The sequence below is a fragment of the Schistocerca gregaria genome, chromosome 8 (genome assembly GCF_023897955.1).
Source record: "Schistocerca gregaria isolate iqSchGreg1 chromosome 8, iqSchGreg1.2, whole genome shotgun sequence".
Taxonomy (NCBI): Eukaryota; Metazoa; Arthropoda; class Insecta; order Orthoptera; family Acrididae; genus Schistocerca; species Schistocerca gregaria.
In genome coordinates this window covers 224670344-224689819 of record NC_064927.1, presented here as the reverse complement: position 1 = coordinate 224689819, position 19476 = coordinate 224670344, and the positions used below count along the sequence as shown (strand labels likewise).

Below are 19476 nucleotides of genomic sequence, written 5' to 3'. Positions count from 1 at the left end.
TTGTCTGCAACATCATAGGCAGTATTCAATCTTGTGTTGTGCAGTGGTCATATTTTTGGTTATCGGTACCAAAACATAAAATATCATTTGTAAATAATTAATGGAAAATCTCACATAAAGATGTGAAACAAATACTAACAAAGAGATAGAGGGGCTGGCCAGTACTTACCTCAGCTCAGTACAGCCGATAGATACACAAAAAACAACCGAAAATTTACGTTCCTAGCTTTCGGAATAAATGTTCCTTCATCAGGGAGGAGAGAGGGGAAAGAAAGGGAAGAAGGGAAAGTGGATTTAGTTACTCACAACCCAGGTTATGAAGCAACAGGGAAAGGAAAACAGGGAGGGTAGCAAGGATGGAGGCATGGTTGTCAGAGGGAAGCCAAAGATATTCTATTGTAAGTACTGTGCCAGCTTCAAACCAAAGAGGATGCATACAGAAGTAAAGAGGTATATAGTATAAAGATGTAGGATGAAAAGATGCATGAATGGCTAAAGAGGAAAGGGAAAGAGGAGAAGACTGAAGAGTAAATGGGAGTGAGGTTGTTTAACGTAGGTTCAGTCCTGGGGGATGGAGGGATGAAAGGATGTGTTAGGTGGGAGAAGCCAAAGGGCACATACGGTATAGCAGGTTCCTCGGTCCCTAGAATTATGCTGGAGGACATTCTCCACTACTGGGTATTGGACGTCTCTTGGGCGGACAGTTTGTCTGTGTCCGTTCATGGACTCATGGTGAAGAAACACTCCTTAATTTTCTCCATAACCTCAACTCCTTTTCGAATCTGAATTTCACCTGGTCCTTCTCCAAAACCCAAGCTACCTTCCTGGATGTTGACCTTCATTTTGTTGAAGCTCACATCCACACCTCTGTCCATATCAAACCCACAAACAAACAACAGTACCTTCACTTTGATAGCTGCCATCCATTCCACATCAAACGCTCCCTTCCCTACAGCCTAGGTATACGTGGCAAACGTATCTGCTCCAGTGACGAATCCCTCAACAATTACACCAATAACCTGACCAGTGCTTTCCTCTCCCGCAACTATCCTGCAGACCTTGTCCACAAACAGATCTCCCGAGCAATACATTCCTCCCCGTCCAACAACAATGTTCCTACCTCCAGACCACACAGAAGCATCCCCCTTGTCACCCAATATTATCCTGGCCTCGAATACATCAATAAATTACTCCGCCAGGGATATGACTTTCTCAAGTCAACCCCTGAAATGAGATCATCCCTTGACAAAATTCTCCCCACACCACCCAGAGTTGCCTTTCGTCGTTCCCCTAACCTCCGTAACATCCTTGTTAAACCCTACAATATTCCAAAACTACCTTCTCTACCCAGCGGTACCGACCCCGCTGCAAAACCTGCCCCATGCATCCCCCCACAACCAACTACTCCAGCCCCGCTACTGGTAAAACAAACACAATTCAAGGCAGGGCCACGTGTGAAACTACACGTGTCATTTATCAGCTGACATGCCTGCACTGCACAGCCTTTTATATTGGTATGACAACAACTAACCTATCTGAGCGCATGAACGGACACAGACGAACTGTCTGCCTAGGAGACGTCCAATACCCAGTAGCGGAGCATGCCCTCCAGCATAATTCTAAGGACCTAGGAACCTGCTATACCGTATGTGACATTTGGCTTCTCCCACCCAACACCAGTCCCTCTGAACTGTGGAGATGGGAACTTGCACTCCAACACATCCTTTCATCCCGCCATCCCCCTGGACTGAACCTACGTTAAACAACCTCACTCCCATTTACTCTCTCCTCTTTCCCTTTCTTATTTACCCATTCATGCATCTTTTCATCCTACATCTTTATACTATACACCTCTTTATTTCTGTATGCATCCTCTTTGGTTGAAGCTGGCACAGTACCTGCAGTAGAATATCTTTGGCTTCCCTCTGACAACCATGCCTCCATCCTTGCTACTTTCCCTGTTTTCCTTTCCCTGTTGCTTCATAACCTGGGTTGTGAGTAACTAAATCCACTTTCCCTTCTTCCCTTTCTTTCCCCTCTCTCCTCCCTGATGAAGGAGCATTTATTCTGAAAGCTAGGAACGTAAATATCATTTGTAATAAATATTTGCCACGTTTGTCCATTGACTGTCAAAGACTTCATTAAAACAAACAAACAAAAAATAGAGAACAGTTAAATTACCTTCTTTTTTATACTGTGTACCTATAAGTATGGGATAAATATGCAAAGATCCTTTCCTAAATCTACGTTATTCTATTATGTTTTGCAGTCTTCTCCCCTCATGACTTTTTTTATTGTACTTACTATTTTTTGTAAACCCTCATCGCCAGTTTTGTGGAGGTCAAGTTGCCGAGATTGTGAGTACACTGCGAAGATGATTTCTTCCTGTCACTATTACACAGCTATGCCCCAGAGTCAGTTAACAAGATAGGAGAACGAAGGTTTTACGGCATTCCAACAAATTAATTACAAAGTCACACAAATGAATTAAAAGGGTTTACTTATCTTTGTGACTTTTTGAATAATGAAGTGTGCAACACTGCATGTAATATAACGCCAACAAAGGCCCTAACTGCAAATAATTGTAGGTAAATTTCACAGCACATAGCAAATGCAATTTCCAACAATTGGCTGTTCAGTTATAAGAGTTCACTAAATGTTATTCCCTGTCTAAGTCAGCCCTGGGTGATGATATATAACAAAGTGAACGAGAGCTGAGTGAGAGCTGATCTTCTATCTCTCGAGTAGGCTTCTGTCCATTGTTGTCCAGTAATAGACAGATTGTATTTTTCCAGCAATTGGCCAAGTCAAAGTCAATATCTTCATCCTCAGCGCCACCTGTGCCACTGGTGGATCTTGCATAAGTTGCAGGTCTCTATGGCACAGACACCAGCTCACATTTTTGCGCCTGTGGTGCTTTTGCCCTGGCTCTGTCTTGTTCAGATGACACAGCACTGAAGTAAATTTCTCTCCTCTGTTGTATGTATAGGTATTATTGTAGTTCTCCAGTATTGTTCCGTGCCCGAAACTTCATTAAAACGTTGAACTAGTCCTCTATGGACACCCCCATCCCTCCCCCCATGAACCATGGACCTTGCCATTGGTGGGGAGACTTGCGTGCCTCAGCGATACAGATGGCCGTGCCGTGGGTGCGACCACAATGGAGGGATATCTGTTGAGAGGCCAGACAAACATGTGGTTCCTGAAGAGGGGCAGCAGCCTTTCCAGTAGTTGCAGGTGCAACAGTCTGGATGATTGATCTGGCCCTGTAACAATAACCAAAACGGCCTTGCTGTGCTGGTACTGTGAACTGAAAGCAAGGCGAAACTACAGCCATAATTTTTCCCGAGGGCATGCAGCTTTACTGTATGGTTAGCTGATAATGGCGTCATCTTGGGTAAAATATTCTGGAGGTAAAATAGTCCCCCATTTAGATCTCCAGGTGGGGACTACTCAAGAGGATGTTGTTACCAGGAGAAAGAAAACAGGCATTCTACGGATCGGAGCGTGGAATGTCAGATCCCTAAATCGAGCAGGTAGGTTAGAAAATTTAAAAAGGGAAATGGATAGGTTAAAGTTAGATATAGTGGGAATTAGTGAAGTTTGGTGGCAGGAGGAACAAGACTTTTGGTCTGGTGAATACAGGGTTCTAAATACAAAATCAAATAGGGGTAATGCAGGAGTAGGTATAATAATGAATAAAAAAAATAGGAGTGCGGGTAAGCTACTACAAACAGCATAGTGTATGCATTATTGTGGACAAGATAGACATGAAGCCCACGCCTACTACAGTAGTAAAAGTTTATATGCCAACTAGCTCTGCAGATAATGAAGAAATTGATGAAATGTATGACGAGATAAAAGAAAGTATTCAGGTAGTGAAGGGGGACGAAAATTTAATAGTCATGGGTGACTGGAATTCGAGAGTAGGAAAAGGGAGAGAAGGAAACATAGTAGGTGAATATGGACTGGAGGAAAGAAATGAAAGAGGAAGCCGTCTGGTAGAATTTTGCACAGAGCATAACTTAATCATAGCTAACACTTGATTCAAGAATCATAAAAGGAGGTTGTATACATGGAAGAATCCTGGAGATACTAAAAGGTATCAGATAGATTATATAATGGTAAGACAGAGATTTAGGAACCAGGTTTTAAATTGCAAGACATTTCCAGGGGCAGATGTGGATTGTGGCCACAATCTATTGGTTATGAACTGTATATTAAAACTGAAGAAACTGCAAAAAGGTGGGAATTTAAGGAGATGGGACCTGGATAAACTGACTAAACCAGAGGTAGTACAGAGTTCCAGCGAGAGCATAAGGAAACAATTGACAGCAATGGGGGAAAGAAATACAGTAGAAGAAGAATGGGTAGCTCTGAGGGATGAAGTAGTGAAGAGAGCAGAGGATCAAGCAGGTAAAAAGATGAGGGCTACTAGAACTCCTTGGGTAACAGAAGAAATATTGAATTTAATTGATGAAAGGAGAAAATATAGGAATGCAGTAAATGAAGCAGGCAAAAAGGAATACAAACGTCTCAAAAATGAGATCAACAGGAAGTGCAAAATGGCTAAGCAGGGATGACTAGAGGACAAATGTAAGGATGTAGAGGCTTATCTCTCTAGGGGTTAGATAGATACTGCCTACAGGAAAATTAAAGAGACCTTTGGAGAAAAGAGGACCACTTGTATGAATATCAAGAACTCAGATGGAAACCCAGTTCTAACAAAAGAAGGGAAAGCAGAAAGGTGGAAGGAGTATATAGAGGGTCTATACAATGGTGATGTACTTGAGGACAATATTATGGAAATGGAAGAGAATGTAGATGAAGATGAAATGGGAGAATAGATACTGCGTGAAGAGTTTGACAGAGCACTGAAAGACCTAAGTCGAAACAAGGCCCTGAGAGCAGACAACATTCCCATTAGAACTACTGACGGCCTTGGGAGAGCCAGTCCTGACAAAACTCTACCATCTGGTGAGCAAGATGTATGAGACTGGTAAAATACTCTCAGACTCCAAGAAGAATATAATAATTCCAATCCCAAAGAAAGCAGGTGTTGACAGATGTGGAGATTACCGAACTATCAGTTTAATAAGTCAAGGCTGCAAAATACTAATGCGAATTCTTTACAGACGAATGGAAAAACTGGTAGAAGCCAACCTCGGGGAAGATCAGTTTGTATTCTGTAAAAATATTGGAACACATGAGGCAATACTGACCTTACGACTTATCTTAGAAGAAAGATTAAGAAAAGGCAAACCTATGTTTCTAGCATTTGTAGACTTAAAGAAAGCTTTTGACAATGTTGACTGGAATACTCTCTTTCAAATTCTAAAGGTGGTAAGGGTAAAATACAGGGAGCGAAAGGCTATTTACAATTTGTACAGAAGCCAGATGGCAGTTGTAAGAGTTGAGGGGCATGAAAGGGAAGCATTGGTTGGGAAGGGAGTGAGACAGGGTTGTAGCCTCTCCCCAGTGTTATTCAATCTGTATATTGAGCAAGCAGTAAAGGAAACAAAAGAAAAATTCGGAGTAGGTATTAAAATCCATGGAAAAGAAATAAAAACTTTGAGGTTCGCCGATGACATTTTAATTCTGTCAGAGTTAGCAAAGGACTTGGAAGGGCAGTTGAACGGAATAGACAGTGTCTTGAAAGGTGGATATAAGATGAACGTCAACAAAAGCAAAACGAGGATAATGGAATATAGTCGAATTATGTCGGGTGATGCTGAGGGAATTAGATTATGAAATGAGACACCTAAAGTAGTAAAGGAGTTTTACTATTTGGGGAGCAAAATAACTGATGATGGTTGAAGTAGAGAAGATATAAAATGTATACTGGCAGTGGCAAAGAAAGCGTTTCTGAAGAAGAGAAATTCGTTAACATCGAGTATAGATTTAAATGTCAGGAAGTCGTTTCTGAAAGTATTTGTATGGAGTGTAGCCATGTATGGAAATGAAACATGGACGATAAATAGTTTGGACAGGAAGAGATTAGAAGCTTTCGAAATGTGATGCTACAGAAGAATGCTGAAGATTAAATGGGTAGATCACATAACTAATGAGGAGGTATTGAATAGAATTGGGGAGAAGAGGAGTTCGTGGCATAATTTGACGAAGAAGGGACTGGTTGGTAGAACATGTTCTGAGGCATCAAGGGATCACAAATTTAGCATTGGAGGGCAGCGTGGAGGGTAAAAATGGTAGCGGGAGACCAAGAGATGAATACACTAAGCAGATTCAGACAGATGTAGGTTGCAGTAGGTACTGGGAGACGAAGAAACTTGCACAGGATTGGGTAGCATGGAGAGCTGCATGAAACCAGTCTCAGGACTGAAGACCACAACAACAACAACAACAACAACAACAACAGTCTTATATGTAATTCTTAAGTACACTATATTGACAATTCCATTCGTATTCCATCTGTTCCCCCACCTTGCCTCTTTTTACTCTTGCTTAATATCTGCGTAACTTCTGAGTTTACATTATGATGATAAAACCTTTATCAGTGGTGCAAGCTACTATTTCTGTTACTCCCTTGTAATATAGGAAATCCAGAAAAATTTGTTCCAAATCATAAATGTGTGCCAACTTTCTCGATAACCTGTTTTGTATATTCTGCCATTTTTCTGCTCCTACAATCTCCTCCCTCCAAACCACCTCTCTCCCCTCCGCAATCTGTCTTATGTATCTGCAAATCCAAATTGAATACTTCAACAAATGATCCAGTAACCTGCCCTTTCTTTCAGTATGGGATTTCCATTGGCTTCTTTCCTTACCTTCCCTTTGTAGCTACAGCCCATATTTTGAGGGTTGGTAGTGTAGACAAAACAAAGAATCTTCCAGTAAACATGAACACTAAAACACCTTAAGAGTTCATTTTTGTTATTGAAATAAACAAATGAGGACACATTCCTTTGTTGTTGTCCCCCAATACAGCATGCAGCAAATATCTGCTAGTGTTATTACTGAAAACCTTATTCACAGTTTTGGGTAACTGCACCACATACATTAGTTCTAATGGAGCCCATCTTGTGTCGTCATGTTTGTGAAATGCTTTTACACTGTAGTTTTATGTTTGCTCTTACCAGCATAATGGAAGCGTACTATTCCACATGGGAAATGGCAGACGTGATCTTCATCTATGGCCTAACGACACTAAGAAATATTTGCTGCATGCTGTATCCATGGACAATGACAAAGAAATGTGTCTTCATTGGTTTAGTGCATACTGTAGTAGTTTATAATTGCACAGAGTTTGCAGTAGAAGAGATGTGTTTCATGGTAACATAAATGAACAGGTTCTTATAACTCTTTAAGACATGCATTTTAGAGACCATGTTTACTGGACTTTTTCTTCTTGTTTTGCTCTATACTGGCACCTCTCCAAATATGGAATACTTCTTGCAGTCTGTATAGCCTCTGTTGCAGCATTAAATTCCAAATATTTTCAATTTCTTCTCTAGTTTTCTCATGGCATGAGTTTTGCAAGCATAGTTTGACACTTCTTCCTCATCTCCATGCCAGTAGAAGCTTAATTCCTCCCACAGAAAGTTTATTTATCTTTTTCAATCAGCTTCTGATGTCTTCCTTGTTTTGCCATCATGTTTACTCTTTTATTCTAGACAGAAACATTCATTCACTATCTTGACTGTATTCTGCAATGTTGGTATCCTAAACCTTTATTATTCTTTCTATTTCTCTTACTGATTTTGGTGGTCACCATCCTCAACTCTAGTGCTGTGCAAAGTTGGCTGTCATCTTAATATTTCCTGTAATGTTTCTTCACATTTATCCTAAAATTAGCACTGACATTCTGAAAATATTAATTACTTTCTTTGTTCAACAACAGTGGATAGTTACTCTGAAGCCAGTCTTGTCTTTCTGGATTTTGCATTTTTATTGTTTCCACTTGGTTTACCTGGATTTTGTTGGTTCATTGCCTTTCTTTGTTATTTGTTCAAAAAAATGGCTCTGAGCACTATGGGACTTAACTGCTGTGGTCATTAGTCCCCTAGAACTTAGAACTACTTAAACCTAACGACATCACACACATCCATGCCCGAGGTAGGATTCGAACCTGCGACCGTAGCAGTCGCACGGCTCCGGACTGTGCGCCTAGAGCCGCGAGACCACTGCGGCCGGCTGTTATTTGTTGCAATTTTTTTCTGGGTTTTGAACATCTCATCACATTGCATTATTATTTTTTTTAAATTATCTAATTTTACAGGAATGTGTAATTATGTGATAAATATCGGGAATTATCGCTAAGCTTTTTACCTCGAACTGTGATGACCTCCGTATTCTTTGTTATTTTCATCTTTATTATCTCCTACTCTTCTGCTGATTTACCATCTGCCACTTCCACTTATGTTAGTATATGGGTAACTACCACCAGAAAATTTTAAACTGTAGAAACTTTATTTTTAACCTGCTACTATGATCTGAATCTATATCTGCACCTGATTATGTTTTACATTGCAGTATTTGTACCTAAGCATCTAAATTCTATACAATCCTGCTGATATCTTCCCATGTTTCATGACCGTTTTGTCCATCTACACTATCAATCTCTTGTAATTATGGATAATAGTATTCCAGGATGTATATGCCCCAGGATATCTGGGAAATGCGGGAATTCTTTCATTTGGGGGAAATCTGGGAAAAAACTTAGAATATTTTATAATTCTTAGAATTTTTCATTGTTTTAGTTTTCAAAAAATTTTTTTGTAATTTTGACTGTCAAGAACTGATGCTACTCGAACCAAGAATTTTACTGTAGCCCAATCCTGCAGAATAAATCTCCAGCAATATACATAAATGAGAGAACAATGCCAAAATAGTACTTTAAGTACCAAAGATGATGCACTCTTTAAAACAGTAAAACACATTGCACACGGAGCATCTGCTGACAGCAAAATGTGCCAAAGAATATGCTGTACTGTATAACAACTAATTGCTTTCAGTGAGCATCACATATGACTGTTTTCATTTCTAAAAGGTCTCTGGAAAATATTGTGTACGAAGCTGTGACAAGCATTACTTTCCACGTAAATTTCCTTTTACACAAGATGAATTATGTTTCTTCTGAGACTGCAATGAATTTCTTAAATCAGATCATTTGACTCTCATTCAAACTTAGAATTTTGAGAACCAGCCACTTAGAAGCATTTCAGGCCCATTTGGTGCATTTGTGTGTAATATATCTTAAAGAGTAACGTGCTAAGAAATATCAAACTTCGAAGTTAGTTTTCCGTATTTATTTTAGTTCTTTCATATATTACAAATTATGCAGTAATGACATCAAAATGTATAATTATCTTCCCAAAAAAGTGAGAGATGAGTTCTTGAGCAGTTTGGGAAAAAGTCAAAGTGCTTGAAATGACATATATTCGGCCAGGTAAGCCACAAAATGTTCAATGCACAGCAGTAAAATGTATAATCTTGCTTGTCAGAAATATTCAGCTGCTTGAAATGACGTGTATTCGGCCAGGTAAGCCACAAAATGTTCAATGCACAGCAGTGAAATGTATAATCTTGCTTGTCAGAAATATTCAGCTGCTGTGATTTAAGCTGTGCTCTTAGGATCCTGCTTAACCGCACCCTCAAGAAAAATGGTAAAAAAAAATTTGACAAACAATATTATATCTAAAAGCTTTGCCTTTCTTGTAGTTATAGTATGTGTATATTAATTTCAACCATTAACTTTTCCTATTTGTGTGTTTGTGCTACTTAAGTGATGTTGCTATTGGCTGACTATGTATCATGACCTATGCTTTGAATATCTGCTGTCCTAGTCTAGTGGAATCACTTGACATGAGCCATGATTGGCTGACAGGACTGCATCATATGCTTCGGAAGCTACTTGGGTGTGTTTTGTACAATATGTATACATTTGTAATACGAAAATATTCAGTGTACATGTTGCTGCACATCAAAGACCTTTCCAGAGCACATTGTTCTTTGCTGGGTTTTGTTTCCTAAAGTGCCAAGAAGTTCTACGCTGATGTATAAAACCTTTACCATTTAAACAATTGATAAGCTTCACAGCAGTTAACATGGAAAAAATGTACTTTCACTCTCAGTGTAGTGTATTTTCATGCAGAAAAAAGTGTATTTTTAACAGGTAAATCTCCCCTCCCCCCTTCCTGTACACCCTGTGTTCACAACATCCAGCTACTTGTTGCTGACGAAAGGGACAGATTACTACTCACGACATACAGGAGGTGCCAAATCACAGCTAGGCACAGTGAAATAGAATACTAGAAATGTTCAGCTCTCGGACTACGTCCTTCATCAGAAACTGAAAACACACACACATACACACACACATTTGTGCACATGACCACTGTCATCTCCTATACTGTTTGTGTTATAAAGGTTATTTCTTATTTGGGTTTAAGATTTAATTATTTTTTAATTATTTTTTGATTATCTTTAAAATAATCAATTTTTGACAATATAATGTTATTGGAGAGATAAAAAATCTACTTGCCAAAAGGTGGCAGGAGCACACACATTTAAAAAAAAAAAGTTTCATGTATGGCAGCTTTCAGGGTCAGTGGCTCCTCCTTCTGGCAGGTGGTTTGAAGGGGAAGGAAGAGTGGTGAAGGAAAAGGATTAGAGAGGTTTAGGAAAAGGGGTAGAGTTCAGAAAGTCACCCAAAGCCCCAGGTCAGGGGAAACTTACCAGACGGGATGAGAAACAAAGACCAATGAAGCTGTATGTAGAGATATCAGGCAGTTGGCACAGACCTTTGCTAACATACCCATGTCGGTCAAGTATCACAGTAGTAGATCCTTCATCTGCTCGAAGGATGATGATAGAGTCTTCAGCTTTTAGAGAACACTGAGCCTGGAGATCTACAGAGGACAGGTTAGGGTTATATTTTAGAGACCAGAGGAAGAATTGTGAAGCTGTGCTAGATGTGAGGAATCCTTGGAAGGATTTTGAGGTAGTGGTGGTGGATCATGTTGAAATAATGGTCAGAACTGTTAAAAGCAGGGTTCAATGTCAGGTTTGCTTTTAGAAAGGTTTTAGGATTGGGTTGCAAAGTGATATTTCCAGTTACATTACATGTGAAGGAAAGTATGTTCTTCACCAAAGCAGCATGATTAAATGCAGCTTTAGGGCTGAAAGTGAGACACTTAGATAATGCAACTGATTCAGGTGGGAGGAGAGGTTTAAACAAGTGGCTGAGAACACTGTACTTTTGTGATTGGTTTGTGTGATTATGAGTTTTTATCAGTCTGTGAGGCAGTGGTGAAGGGGATGTTGAGGAGGTTGGCCAAGCTCAATTTTTAGGAGAGGAATGATGGTTGATGTTGTGGCTATTTAGGGAGCTGCAGAGAGACAGAAAGGGAAACAACCACTGTTGAGGTAGTTTAGGAGAAGGTGGGATAGCTTTTCAAGGTGAAATCTGGCATGTTGTTGCAGTTAGCAGTTGGCTTGCTGGAAAACACCATCCCAGGAAACATAAGTGCAGGGTTTTGTAGAAGAAAAGTCTGGTGGAATGTAAATTGGCTGATGAGGCATATAGGTCACAGAATAGCCTGGTACGAGCAAGAGATTGCTGTTTTTGAAATGAACCTCGTGTAGAGTATGGTTGCATCCGGAAACCGGGTTGTTCAATGTTAGGCCTTTTGGAGTAACTCTAAGGGACAAGCAGGTTTCAAAAGACAGAATATGGGGCCTTAGTTTTGATAGTGCCATAGCATGTTTTCAAAAAGAGCTACTGTAATATGTGATGGGATACATTGTGGTAAGAGAGAATGGTTGGGAGTGTAAGAAATGGTAGGGGGCGGAAAAAGACAGAAAACCGAAGAAAAGCTAGGAAAAATATGGAAAAAAATGAAAAAAATTCTTACGAAAACCATGAGAACAGATAATTATTAACAAGAGGTAATGAGTGGGCGAGAATTTCTCACTAAAATGGTGGCCTACGTCATACAAAAAAGACTGAAAAAAAAACTTGATAGTGAGTCATCAAAAAGTCCAACTTTTAAAAATTGGACAAACAGAAAGCGAAAGTCATCAGTGAAAATGTAAACTGTTTTTCTTGGCAAATAAGATAGTGTATGAGGCGACAGTAAAAGTCGATCAGAGGTTTGGCGAAAAACAAATGCAAAAAAGCATGAAACTACTGCATATAAACAAGGTAAGTGGAGATTGGGAAAGAAATTAGATGTCAAATTTGCAAATAGATTGGTGTAAGACAGTCAAGAGGACCCTGCAGTGTAATGAACCGTAAACAAACTACATAGGCAAATTTGTAAATAACGAGTCCATCATGTGCACGGAAATCAGCACTAGAAAAGACGCAGGGCCAAAGTGTTGATTAATCTGCATCCCTCTTCCTCCCCCTTCAGCCAGAAGGTGCCACTGACCCCGAAAGCTTGCATGCATGGTGAGTAGATTTTTTACCTACCCAATTATGTTATAATCCTGTACAATGAAATTTGATGTTGGCTTCATTTCAAATCTAAGAATGCACATTACTCAAAATAAGTAACTCTTGTCATCCCGCTTCTTGCCATACTTCCTGATGAATAAGCACAATAATGGCATTAAATGTTGTGGTAAGTTGTTTTTACAACTTTATTTATTTGTTTGGTAAAGAAAGTTTTGAGGATCTTGTCCCAAATTGTGATATGAAGTAAACAGAATGTGTGATGATATTGCACAAACTGTTGCTGTATGGGTGCTAATAAGTACTTACTATACCATTAACAAAATACTTTTTTATTCAACAGAAAAACTCAGTAACAATATTTTAGAAATGATTGCATTTTCATGTGTTGCAGGAATCTCAAAACTTGGAGGAGGTATGCAGGGCACAAGAGAAGACACTCCAACAGAAGGATGCAGAAATGGAAGTTCTGCAGAGACAGTTAACTGAACTGCAGAGGATAAGGGATATGATATATAATATTTCTGCAGGCAATATGAGACCAGAAGTTTGATTGCCACGAAAAATTCACACTTGCTTCTGGGCAGAATTGAAAGAGAAATATGATAAGAAATATCATGTTAATGGGAAATACTTTGTTGTTCTGTTTTTAAAATATTGTATAAGAGCAACAATTATTTTTACTTCATTTTGCCAGTGCTACTTTTGTAGTTATTTTAAAGAGTCAAGATAAGTGTTTATTGCATAATGTGAAACACAATGTTGTTTCTCTTACGTGCCTTATATGTGTGTGAGACTATGAATGATACTTCTTGCCACTCTTTGTGCCTTTGGAGAAAAAAAAAAATATCTCCACTGATATTTTTATTGGGGTCTTCTCCAATTCCTGCTATCCATTGTGTTTGCATGATGTTGAATCCTGAATATTTTGTACAGTTGGTAATAACAGTATTAAAGTGTTATTTATTTTGTATACTTACATTTTTTGTGTCTCCACATGATTTCAGCGTTTCAGTTAATATCTTGACAGTCAAAATACAGGTCTGTAATATAATAGTTACATATCAAAACTTCTGAGAATTATAGCATTATATAGCAAGGGAGAAGAGTGCCTATTTGTGAAACACTCAAATGGTAAAGATCAAAGTAGTGCTCATGGTCACACAAACCAAAGAGAAATGTTGACATATCTTCAGGTTTCAGAAATATGCAGTCAGTCACTTTCTAGAGATATTGTTCTTAAAAATTTCAGGAAGATAGTCCCATCCCTGAATTTTACCTGTAGAAAGACAGTAGTGTTTTAAATACACTGCAGTCAAGAACAGATTTTACTATTGTGCATTAACCAGTACACCATATCGAAATGTATCATAACGTGCTTGTGTACATTCCTATTGCCTACTAAATTTAACAGCTTCTTGACATCAGTGATATTAAAAATGTGTGTGCTATGCATAAAAATACAAAAAATGTCACTTCAAGTTACAAATAAGTCAGCTGCTGGATTCAAAATGCAGTCAAAGCAAAACCATTGTAATTGTAGAGATGTAAATTTACTACACCAACTGAAGATGGATGAAAGCCTGAAACGTAAATTATGAATCTGTAAAAAGTGGCTGGTTGCTGCACCAGTTAGGGTGGCAAGCACCAAACTTGTACAAATTACTTCTTTAGTGACTACTCTTTCAGTAAATGTTGGAAAGCTCAATTTTTATTTACGTCTTTAGTTGTAACTTATGCAGTATCGCCTTTTTACTAAAGAAGTATGCCATTTCTGCACGCTGCTGGCACAAGCATTACGTTACTTCTCGGAAAATATTGATTGTCAGCAGACATTATTACATCACCTTTCACATAATTAATTGCTATAATTTTAGAATCGAGAAAGGATTATTAAGTTGCATTAATAAAATTAGAAAATCTAAATGCTATTGTACTAATTAATGATAAGATCCGTGTATTATGAAAAAGAAACATGGTATTAATGGATGAATCGATTGTTGACCCCGACATCTACAGCTATCAATGTCTGTTGTTGGTTGCTTTATTTATTTATTAATTTTTATTTATACGTCCCAAGTTCCGTAGGACCGAACTGAGGAGCAAATCTCCAATGTCATGGAACATGTCAGTACAATATAAAAGTAATAACACACAAAAATAAAATGTGTATGAACCCAAAAAAGTCAAGCCATAAGTTTAAGTAAACGCAATCAACAATATAACATAAGAATTGGCTTAATTTTTCAAGTTAATCCTCAACAGAATAGAAGTAATGACCCTTTGAGGAAACTCTTCAGTTTTGTTTCGAAAGCTCGTGGATTACTGGTAAGATTTTTGAATTCTTGTGGTAGTTTATTGAATATGGATGTACCTGTATACTGCACACCTTTCTGCACAAGAGTTAAAGAAGTCCGATCCAAATGCAGGTTGTATTTCTGATGAGTATTAACTGAGTGAAAGCTGCTTATTCTTGGGAATAAGCTGTTATTGTTAACAAAAAACAAAAGGAAGGATAAGATGAGCAGCTCATGTGGCAAGAATGTAGGAGTCTGAGGTAATAAAGAATATTCTCTTTGGTAATCCAGAAGGACAAAGAGGATTATGTCGACCTCAAGTAAGATGGCTGGATGGAGTCGAAGAAGACCTACAGAAGCTCGGAATTAGAAACTGGAAGACAATAGCATGTGACCGTGATGGATGGTGGAAGCTCGTTGGGAAGGCAAAGGTACATCCTGGACTGCAGCACCACAGAAGAATAAGTAATTGTTCCACCAAATTAAATTGCAGCAAATATCAGAGGACCATGCAAGGCAGGAACCAAGTGAACACACACACAAATAATACTGATCTTTTCACATGAAGTGCTGTCCAAATACACAAATTCTGTCAGTGAATAGATGGCCCAATCCACAATTACAGTAATCCAATACTATTGGAGGTGACTCCCAAGACCAATAATGGTGACAATTCCTCCAAGTCTCTCTCTCACACACACACACACACACACACACACACACACACACACACACACACTCTTGGCACACAGGGCTTGTTTTTCAGACAGCTGGCCACAGTAAGGTAGCATTGTACTCCAGGAGTAAGCTCTTACTAACTCCTGGCAGGCACACACTCACTCTTGGCACACAGGGCTTGTTTTTCAGACAGCTGGCCACAGTAAGGTAGCATTGTACTCCAGGAGTAAGCTCTTACTAACTCCCGGCAGGCACAGAGGACTTCTTTTTCACACTGTCAGGGCAACAATAAGTCCAGAAAGACTAACTGCAATCACACTGCCTATAAAGATGCCAACAAATAAGCAAGCCAAAGATTTCACTCAAGCCAGCATGGCTCAATTAGATTTTAGGAACCTTTCCTTTAGTCTACAGCTGGATAATTAGTATATGGTCATATCCTTTTTTGATTCAGAAGGAGAGATTGATATGAAGACTGAAGTTCAAATTGCTGTTCTGCTAACTTGATTTAAATGTGGATCATTAGTAGCTCACATGCATGGCAAAGGCCATCTGATACAAAGTTTAGAATAGGAAATAGAGGCTAAGTGTTACAAAAGTAATTCATTAACAACGAGTTAAAACTGAGAACTTAGCGGGTTGTCATGTGAATTTATTACTGCGTTTCATGACAAATGTGGAGTTATCCAGCAATATGAATGTAAATTAAAAATAATGAATCCAGGCCCATTTTCTAAACTACCATTCCTCTACTGATCACTCTTAGGGAATCAGCTGTAATTGCAAAGATCATCAATCAAGGTATCATTGAACAGACAAAGTGTGTCTAACACACTGTTTTGGTAGTGGGGAAATCTGGGGGTGGGGTGCACTTAGTTATAATTGCTAGAGCACTAAACCAGGTTACAGAAATGGAAAGAGATTGCCTCTTCAAATATGATTATCCATCAGAATGGGACAAAGAACATAAGCCGTATGGATCAAATAGAAAGATACTGGCAAGTACATTTATACCCAAACTCTTCCTCTTTGAAGGAAGGTCTTACCAGTTCAGAGTGTTATTCTTTGGATTGAACATTTCAGTTCCCATTTTTATCAGTGTGTTAAACAAAAACAAATCCTTTATGTAAATGATGTTCCCATAATAAATTGAACTTTGACAGAATGCATTTTGATGTTAAGGGAGACCTTACAGAGGCTTAAAAAAAAGGAATCACAATCTTCCTTTGGAAAGTAGGAAATAAAATTTCTAGAACACATTATACATAACGAGAGAGCTAGGCCTGATCCTCCAACATTGAAACAATTTCGGTGTATCCTAGTCTAAAAGCAATTAGTCATTCCTCACAGTGGTAGGGTTCTCCCAGAGATACTCATCAAGAAAGAATTTGACCAATTCCAAACTACTTCATTTATGAAAACTAAAATCTGAGTGGTGCTGGGGACAGGAGGAAGAAATATTTTTTATTAATGTAAAAAGGGATTAATTAAATGCATCTATTTTATTTCATCATAATATCACTTGCTTCAGATCATGGCATTGCTTGTAAAACTTCCAAGGTGAGCTGTGTAATAAGGAACAATTACACCATGCTATTGTTTCGCCCAAGCTGTGTTTTAAATAACCATGAGAAGCATTATTATGTGACAGAGAAAGAAGCCCTCATGATAGTGTGGGGTTTCCAACAGTTATGTTTAATTAACAGTCATCAAGCTTTAACCTTTTTTATGAACAGCAGGTAATTACACCATAGACTCATGCTCTTTCTTCAAGAGTTTGAATTTGAAATATAATACATAAAAGGTTCACAAAGCTGTACTTCCATTGCATTGTAATGCTACAAGTGGGAATGAATGAGCCAGACATTGAAGGGTGGGAAGGTTTTAAACACTCAACTAGAACAATGGATAATATATGAAGATGTGCTTTATTGGAAAAACTCTAGTTGAGAAAGATTTTGGAAAATTTGCGTACTGAATTTGGTAACCACAAAACTGTTTGGATATATGCTTGAATGGTACACCGATTTTTTAGTACAAAAATGCATTAAACGCCTGATGAAACTTCATTTTAAAAAATATGCTAGAACAGTGAGATCAGTGTTAGTTATGTTAAGATGTGCCAAAGGATAAGATTTTACCCCACATGCTAAGTACAAATTGTACCCTATAATACCAAAAGGATTGTGGGTCTTATTTGTGGTACATTTACTCAGTCCACAACTGCAGAAAGTCTATAGTGTATTTGAAAGTGCTGAATTAACCTTCATTAAGTTAGTGTTCATCATTCATCTAATCACACCTTCTTCTACGTGACAATATACTAATACTTTCTCATTAAACACTTTGTCAAAATTTTGTCCAACACTCACTGTGACTGCTGGAATGCCCCCAAGTGGGCATTAGAAACCAGACTGACCATGCCTGATTTACTGCAGTCTTAAGGATACATAATAAACTTTGATAATTCTGTCTGCATTTGCTCAGGCTGGTATATATTTATTATGCAAACACATGTAATTTCAGTGGTTCGCAAAGTTTGCTAATTTCTTTATCACTATGATTATTGTAATCGACAGAGCAAGGGGTGGGTTAGAAACTGCATCTCAGCAGATGATTGTGTATTTGTGTTCTACAGCAGACCAAACTGTTTGTATGTTTCTGGGTTAACAAATCAGTCCAGTTTTTGAGCAGGTACCTTACTTTATCATTTTTGGAAAGTAGTGCTGCGAAAGATTTAGTTGAAGGATTTGAGGCAGGTGCGCCCTAATCTAAGCTAAATCAGAAAAGGGAAGTTGTACAGTCTTATGAACTGCCTTAATGACAGTAAGGCATTCCTAAGACAACTGAAAAGCAAGCAATGTTGAGGGTAATCCAGAGGATCTTATGCTTTTGGACTTTCCCTCCCACTGAGCTGATGTCATTAATATTACAGACACCTCTACTTTTCTGCCTAAGTTTTGGGCTGTTCAGTTGGTGCAAAATAAAAACTGTGGCAGTCAGAGCTCAGCAAATATTAACAGCTGCTGAAAAGCGCTTGATAACAGTAGAGAGGGTAAAAAAAGGTGCAAAAGGAGGTAAAAGCAAAACATAAGATCTCTATTGGAACTTTTTAGAACTCAGAAATTGAACTGCAGGTACAGAAGCTAAAAATTTCCGAGTCAGTGTGATGTATCAAAGATATCTTGGCATTCTGGACTGAATGCCTTGCATTTACAATTCACAATAACAGTTACACTGGCCTTGTAAAAAGACACTTAGACATAGCATTGACACATCTCACTCTCATAAATCCCTTTGTTGGTAATTGTCTGAGTTGCAAAATAATTTAGAAATCAAGTCAGTGGTTCATGGTGTGGGTTCCTGTAGTCATGTCCTAGTTCATGAACCACGGGCAACGTATGAGTGGCCAAGTAAGTGGTCCCGACAGTCGGGATACCAGTTACTTTGGAATAAGGCAGGGCATCTCGGACATATTCTGAGTCGTGGTCACCTTTGTGCTCTTACGGCAAAGACTACCAAATCCACCGGTTAGTCCCTCAACTGTTAGGGGTAATACCCAATGGGACTCAGGGCAAGTAAGGCTAGCAACCTGCTTCCCTGGTACTTTAAATATGATGCTGGCAACAATCAGAGCAAAATGCCTCGGACCTTTGGAGGTGACGGAGTGCCACCTCTAACTGACAAACCAGGGACTCTTAAGATACGACTTGGCAAACAAATGGTAATGAGATGGGGAGCTATTAATATCAATGGGGGCTACTCTGGGAAAAAGGTAGAGCTGGCAGAGGCTGCAAGTAAGATGGGGCTGGACGTTTTAGCTGTTAGTGACATTCGGGTAAGGGGTGAGAAAGAAGAGGAAGTGGGAGAATACAAGGTCTACTTGTCAGGAGCCAAAGCAGGAATAGCACAATGCGATGTGGGCTTTACATCTGGAAAGAAATGGAACCCAGCGTAGTTGCAATAAGGTATGTAAACGAACGACTGATGTGGATAGATTTGACAGTGTCTAGCAAGAAAATTAGGATTGTCAGTATATTCGCATTGTGAAGGGACAGATCAAGATAAGATGGATAGTTTTTATGA

The 19476-nt window shown here is 38.8% G+C and overlaps 1 protein-coding gene across 1 annotated transcript in view; it reads left to right on the top strand.

The window, feature by feature from the left end:
• The window catches only part of LOC126285386 (uncharacterized), a 185596-nt gene extending 172208 nt beyond the window's left edge, over positions 1-13388 (top strand). The window contains exon 13 of the mRNA XM_049984725.1: positions 12810-13388. Within this exon, the coding sequence (XP_049840682.1) occupies positions 12810-12968 (159 nt within the window). The 3' untranslated portion in view covers positions 12969-13388. The remainder of the gene's footprint in view (positions 1-12809) is intronic.
• The last annotated feature ends 6088 nt before the right edge of the window (positions 13389-19476 follow it).